This window comes from Galeopterus variegatus, unplaced genomic scaffold (genome assembly GCF_000696425.1).
Source record: "Galeopterus variegatus unplaced genomic scaffold, G_variegatus-3.0.2 Scaffold788, whole genome shotgun sequence".
In the NCBI taxonomy this organism is placed as follows: Eukaryota; Metazoa; Chordata; class Mammalia; order Dermoptera; family Cynocephalidae; genus Galeopterus; species Galeopterus variegatus.
The window spans coordinates 98,403-105,687 of NW_007726899.1; the positions used below are offsets into that span (position 1 = coordinate 98,403).

The 7,285-nt window shown below is 43.0% G+C and overlaps 1 protein-coding gene across 1 annotated transcript in view; it reads right to left on the reverse strand.

The window, feature by feature from the left end:
• Nucleotides 1-7,285, reverse strand: part of PPFIBP2 (PTPRF interacting protein, binding protein 2 (liprin beta 2)) — a 146,238-nt gene that overhangs the window by 59,480 nt on the left and 79,473 nt on the right. The window contains exons 4-5 of the mRNA XM_008572467.1: nt 4,946-5,032; nt 974-1,087 (exon numbers count right to left, since the gene is read on the reverse strand). Coding sequence (XP_008570689.1) covers nt 974-1,087; nt 4,946-5,032 — 201 coding nt within the window. The remainder of the gene's footprint in view (nt 1-973; nt 1,088-4,945; nt 5,033-7,285) is intronic.

Sequence of the window (7,285 nt, forward strand, 5' to 3'; positions counted from 1 at the left end):
TTAATTTTCAAAAAAAAACTGAATGAATGAATCTATTAATTATATATATCAGTTGATTTCAATAAAAAAATCTAATTAGCTTCTCAATAGATTCTAAAAAGACTTTTGATAAAAATTCAGCACCCTAAAAATTGCAGCTCATTATTTACAATACAGTGAAATTATTCAGGAGTAGAACGGTTAAGTCGATTATGATACTTTTAAAAAAAACTATTATAAGTGATAGTAGAGACGATTATATAGCAAAATTTAAAAATGAAAAGAAGTCACTATATGATATTAAGCATACAAAATCTGAGGACTAAATCACATCTCTGGTGTGACTACAGCTTTGTAAATTATATAAGGGGTCTTCAAAAAGTTCATGGAAGGATCCATATTATCTTTCAATTCTATTTTTCCATGAACTTTTTGAAATACTTTCGTATGTACACATAATGATAAGTACGGAAAGGAAATGAGAACTCATTATCTGAATGGGAGGGAAGCAGCTTAATACTTTTTTTCATTTTGATGTCTATTAAATTATATTAAAATATTATTCACATAATTTTTATCAGAGAAAACTACGCAGAGTAGGAGCGAGAGTGGGAAAGGGGCACAAAATATACTGGAGGAACTGACTTTGTAAAACCCCAGATGCCACCCATAGTCACACTGTGGATGGGAAAAGATGAGGGTGAAGTTGCCAGCTGCACCAGGCCTGCAGACTGTGCTGCCTGGGAATCTGTCTAACCAGCTCGACAGGTTATTCCTCTCAGGCCAGCCCTTCCCCACCCTCCCTGCCTCCTCTGCCACTCTCAATGTCAGGCTGGTTTCACCTGCTGTATAAACACTATATGCGGAGCAGCCAATCCCACCTCCAGGCAGGATGGGAAAGTAAGCAGTGAGAGCTGTCGCCTGGGCACAGAAAGGGACTTCAACACATGAGCTGCTTCAGACCCTAATGGCCCTCAGCCACACCCACCCTTACCTGTTGAAGCATCTCTTCAGCAGCATTGAGCTTCACCTGGTGTCCTTCCAGACATACTTCCAGGTCCCGAATCTTCTCTCCTTGGGCTTCCACTTGGTCTGTGAGGACACTCACCTGTTCCAGGAAATAAAGCAATGGTGGAGGAACAAGGCCTCTGTGTGGCCAGGAAATTCTCCCCACCCTATGTGAGCTGTGAAACCACAGCACTGACTCTCACATGCAAGGAATAGCCTCTTTTTCATGAGTGGCAGGTGGGGGAAGTGTCCTGGATGAAGGCAATTTCAACTGGATTCTTACCTTATCAGGGAGTCTCAGCCACTGCCTGAATCACATTGGTCATGTTTCCTGCTCTTGATAGACTCAAGAGAAAAAACACCCAGCAGCCAGGAGAGCTGCCTCTGGGCTGGACTCCTGCTCTCTATTCGTCTTACAGGGCAGCCTGACCTCAAGGCATATCTCAGCTGCTTGCCAGGGCTTCTGCCACCGCATGTGGAAGAGCAATCCAAACTTCTACAGAAACTAACCAATGACCTTTCCTCTCTCATAAGGGTGTGAGGACTGCTCGCCTATCAGGAGAGTGTTTTGAAGCAATTAAGGAATGTGGACGTAAGGGGCATGTATTAGCACTGACAACACTTGGCTCCAGAAAGGTTTTTGTGCTTCACAGGCCAAAACATGACTCTAAGTCATAAATATACAGAAGCCACATTGCACATACAGCGGTAGAAACAAGTCATCTTTCTGAAAAACCCTGAGAATCTCTACTGAAAATATTAATTAGTAAAAACCATTAATAATAAGTCATTTAAACTATGCCCTAAGTGTATAGTAAGAGGATTTTCACAGCCTTCTCTATTAGCAAAATGCCAAGGATCCTTTTTCTTTTTCCTTATTAAGAGATAGCTCAAAGCAGGAAGATGAAAGAGAACGGGTGGCCTCTCAAAAGTAATCGATGGCTGGTAAATTGATATCCTTTAGACTTTTCTGGTTAGAGTCATTGCCATTTACACATAGATTATCCTAAATTATTTCTCAGTCTGTAATGGAATGATAGTTGGAACATGAAAGAGTTAATGTAAATTCATTTATGAGTGTTTAAATAAATTTTATAAATTATAAAGCACTTTTAAAAAAGGAACTAATCTAAATTAACATGGGTACTGTAAGCTTTCCATTTTTATGTTCCCAAATGGTGAATGAATTATTGAAACATATTCCTGAAATTCATGCATGGTACTCTAACATTTCAATTTTAATCGAGAAAAAATCCAAACCAAGCCTATCTTAAACACAAACCTTTATGGGTTTTTGTTTGTTTTTAATCCTTATTGCCCAACACTATCAGCAGTCCTGGCCTTTTCAACTAACTCTACTTTCCAAAGAGTAGGATTTGGGGGGGTGGGGGGGTATACTCTGCTCCCTGGATACAGATATTGTCTGGGAAGGATGTGTTATGGTTAATCTTATTATGACTAACATTTATACAGTCTGCACCACACCTCAGGGCCATGTGCTGGTGGTACCTAGAGGAATAATATATGGTCTCTAGCATTCTATACCTCACAGTTCAGCTGTACGTTAAGACTAAAAATACACAGGACTGCAGGGGCCTTACGAATTTCAGTATTGACTAAGTATTATGAATGGGGAGGTGTAGAAAACTGAGACAAAATGTATAAAGATCCTAAAATGTGACCTTCATTCAATAAAAACAAATATTTTTTGAGCCCCTACTACATGCTAGGCATAATTTTAGGCAGGAGGGATACAGAAGTGAGGAAAAAACCCAAAAGGATGAAAATCCTTGCCCTTGCCTTAAGAAGTTACTTTACAATGAAGATATAAAAGATTTCATTTTTGTTTTTAACTAATCCTAGAAACAAAGTATGTTTTTACATGTGATTTGCTTTGTTCTTCTACAAGCAGACCCAGGAAAACATTCCGAGCCAAGGGCTCTAATTAATTCAGTCTGGCTAAGCGACTGTGTGAATTAAGCAAGAGGCTTTACTCTGGAGAGGATCTGTCTAACCAGCTCCATGGGGCCACTACTGAACAGCAGTGATCATTTTAGAGCAATTCAAAATCTATCCACAAGCTCCTAGCAGAACAGAAATCCCTAAGGTTAACTTCTGACTTTACTGGTATCTTCTCAATTGCGTAGGATTATTTAAATAGGGATCATTCGAGAATTCCGAATTTTAAAAAAAATCAACATGAAAGAGAGCATTATTACCTAGGATTTCTTTATTAAATTAAAATCCTCCCAAAATAGGGATGTGTTATTTCAGTCACGAAGAGTCCTGGTTCAAAAATTTGTGATTTCATGCTGTTTGCTGCAAAATTCTAAACTCTTTCATTAATCATGTTATTGTGATGGAGTTTCAAATTATATATCCCTCAAAACATCTGCACTACAGTGTGCTAGAAAATGTGGCCCCTGCTACCTCTTTGATGGGCACCATCCCACTTGGGCACAGACTCCAGCTACAATGGCCCCTTGCTGTTCTTCCCACACACCAAGCACAGTCCTACCTCTGTGTGGGCTGGACTGACCACCTCCTCCACCTGGAATACACTCTCCAGGTACCTGCAGGGTCCCCTCCTAGATTCTTCCTCCTGTCAGGGAGGTTTTCCCTGACTACACAATCATTATAGTGCTTTATTTTTCTCCCAAGTACTTATCATGCCTGAAATATTTTATGTATTTGTTTGTTTATTGTTAAAACTAACACACACGCACACACTCTCTCTCTCTCTAAAATGGAAGCTCTACAAGAACAGGGATTTAGTCTGTTTCGTTCACTGCTGCCAGTGTCCAACAAGTCATGGACACTCTATTTTATAAATGAACAAACCAATGAAGAAAAAAACAAAATTAGGATGTAAAAATGTATTTTTAGTATGAGCTCAAATATTTAAAACAGAAGCAGGGTAGGAAAAAAAACAAACATTGGAAAAAGGTCAAGATGTTAACCTGCTTCTTTAAAATCTTTTAGACTTACCAAAGTGTCTAAAATCATTCAGTACTGTTATATTCATAAAGTAAAATGAAAATACAAAATAAATAAGGTAAAAGGAAAACAAAAACACACTGCTGCCTCACAACCCAAGTGCTCTTAGCTACAGCCCCCAGCCTGGGGAGGGTGCCAGACCCTTTCTGTACCCCCCGCCCCCATTCCACGACCAGTCTTATTCATCACCCTTGAAGCTTTTTAAGGAGCTGGGATTAGGATATTAATCTTTATATTCTCCATATCATCAATTAATATCTGATGCATACCAGACCTTGAGTAAATGTTTGCTAAAACGATTTATGCATGTGAGAACTAACAGCAAAGAGCTCTGGTCTCTGCAACAGGCTTTCTGTAAGAATGCCTAACTTTAAGTCTACCAGGAACACGAGCTATCTTTCTTCATGAAAAGTTTTGAATTCCTCTTGCAAGAGAGCCATCAAAAGCTTAGCCTATGTCACCAGCTCCAGGGGATTTGGTATCAGAGTGATCAGTCTAGATCCAGCTTCAGACAATTTGGACCTGATGCATTAGCATTCACCCTTAGGCCCGTATCACTCCCGGCTGTTTTATTAGTGACATTAGGGCATACATTATCTCCCTTACAAGACTCAAGTCTCCTGGAGGACAGGGCCCATTGTATTCATTCTTAGCACCTGGTTATAGGTGTAACCACAGGGCCTCCAGTGTACAAAGACAGGAGCTTGTGTACAAAGACAGGAGCTTGGTAGTACGCTTAGATGAATGAATTCACAGCCCCCAAAAAGCCCAGTCCAGAATTGAATTGTGCCCCTCAGTTACTTTCTACTGTGTTTCAGGAAAAGTCTTTTTTAAAAACATACACTTCAGAAGCAAAACAATTCCAACTGAGAAAACCCCACGTGCTCCCCTCCCTCCTCTTAGGGTAAGTTACAGAGTTGGAGGTAACAGGATAATCTGGTTCCCACCAAAAAGGACCCACCTGTAATATGAGGGACTCTTTATCTCCTTCTAGACGTGCCAAGCGTTCCTGGTAGGTTTCATTACTAGCAGCACTGTGGTGATTTACCTGGGACCAAAGAGTGGAGAAATAAAGAATACACTTAAAAGGTTGGAAAAACATCTTACCAATTTCCATATGGAATATGTAATGTATATAATTTGTGAGGACATCTCCACTGATTATATGTATAAAACCACCAACCGAAACAGGAAACCACAAGATTTCAAAACTACTACAGGGATGACCAGACCACATGCCACTGAAAGGTGTGCCTTGGAGTTGACACAACCACCTCCTGCATGACCTCACTCTTGGCCAGTGGGCCTTGATAGAGCTCCAGACCCAGCAGTGCTTGACTTGACTGGACATGCTGGTTTGGTTTTGCTGGAGGCACAGCAATGTGAGGGTCTGCTCTCTGAGGAGACCAGACAGCTGGCACCATTCACCAAGGAACTATGTGGGAACAACTTCTGCACAGACCTTGGTATCTCCTAACTCTCACTCCAGGGTTCGCCAGAGCCAAGGCACACCTCGCAGCATGGAGGCCCATCCTGAACACCACAGTGAGCATGGAGGATGGGGAAGGCCAACTGCAAAGCCCTTCATCTACTCACTTATCCCTTCCCACCCCAATCCCACCTCACCAAGGGCTTTGGCAGCCAGGCTGGCAGGTCATGTTCCTGCAGTGCTAGAGCTGAGAGAAGCAAGCAAAGTCGAAACATCTAGGAAAGAACCTAAACAACGGCCAAAAGGATCTCAAAGGGCTAAGCGGAGGAAAAACACAGGAAATGTAAAGGAGCCAGGAACTATAGAAAACAGAAGAAAGGGAGAGGATGTGAAATGGCAGGGGAGAGGAAGAATCTTATGAAATGCTTTGAACTAGAGACAGGAGCTGTCACTTTCCAGGGTGTGTCTGACCTGGGCAGGGAGGAGGGAAGGACCCGATAATGGAACTAGGCTGGCCCCAATACCACCAATGCTTGCTTCCTATGTGCCAAATGGAAGACTGAAACCAGGGGCCCACAGTAGGCCAGCCAGAGGCTTGGCTGTCTGAAAAAGTAGAACTTATTGCTACATGGGGAAATGATTATGATCATCATCTGGGCTGGCCCAGTAAGATCAATGCTCCGATATTATGAAGCAAGTGTCCATAATCATGATAAAAATCATGATTGTGCAAAGGGGCAGGACAGAGAGGCTCAGAGTTGAGCCACTTTGCCCCGAGTCCACTTCCCACATTCCAACTTTTAGAATGGGCTCTCCGACCTCCCTCCATGAAAAAGGGCACTTCTTTCCTCCCTTCATCCTACCCCTTCCCAACACACTGCCTAGGTGAGGGTAGGTGACAGAGCCACACCCAGTTCTAGAACAGAAACAGGGACCAAGCATTCTGCATGCAAACTCTGGAGTCTCACCAGTGAGAGAAGCACTGGCTCTTTGTGGAAGGTACAGTGGGAGGGCAAGCCCAGGGCCATTTCCCAGCACAGTGGTGCCAGCCAGTCCAGATGGCACCCAGCGCCCACTCCCACACTGCTGCCTTCTACTTCAGCCTCTCTCAAGCCTGTGTCTTGTCTTGTCCATTGTTATGAAGGCTCTTTCATGCCATAGACAAAAGGCTTTAATAACTACAAATGACTTCTTTGTTGATGGCAGTTTATTGTTGTTACATTAATTAATATTCCAGTTCTCACATGGCCAAACTCTCTGACTAGCATCCAAGGATATATTATAACCTACATTTTCCCAGAACCTGACAAGAAAAGATAGGAAGATAATCCTTAACAGCAAGTCAAATTCTTCTCTGTCAAAGAACGCACACATGGGGCCGGCCCGGTGGCGCACTGGATAAGTGCGCCGCTTGGGAAGCGCAGTGGCGCTCCCGCCCGAGGGTTCGGATCCCACATACAGACCGGTTCCCGCTCACTGGCTGAGCGAGGCGCGGGAGCAACGCCGAGGTTTGCAATCCCGTTGCCGGTCCCCGGTCCGGTACGGGGGCAACACTGAGGGTTGCGATCCGTTGCCGGACACGGAAAAAAGACAAAAAAAAAAAAAAGAACACACACAATGGTAATTTTTAGTGGATGGAGAGAATAGAAAAGTGAAGCTCTGCACATCAGACCCCAGTGCCAAAGTCAGCATGTGCATGAAGTCACCCAGCATGGGTGGCTGCCATGTCTCCAGCAGGAAGTGAAGGAGAGAAGACCAAAGGGAACACTACTGCAAGCCACACCAACTGTGCCTTCTTCAGATGGTGTGCATATGGCCCTCATTATAATGACGGTCACCCATACAATCACCCAGAGGGGCAGCTGTTTTTAC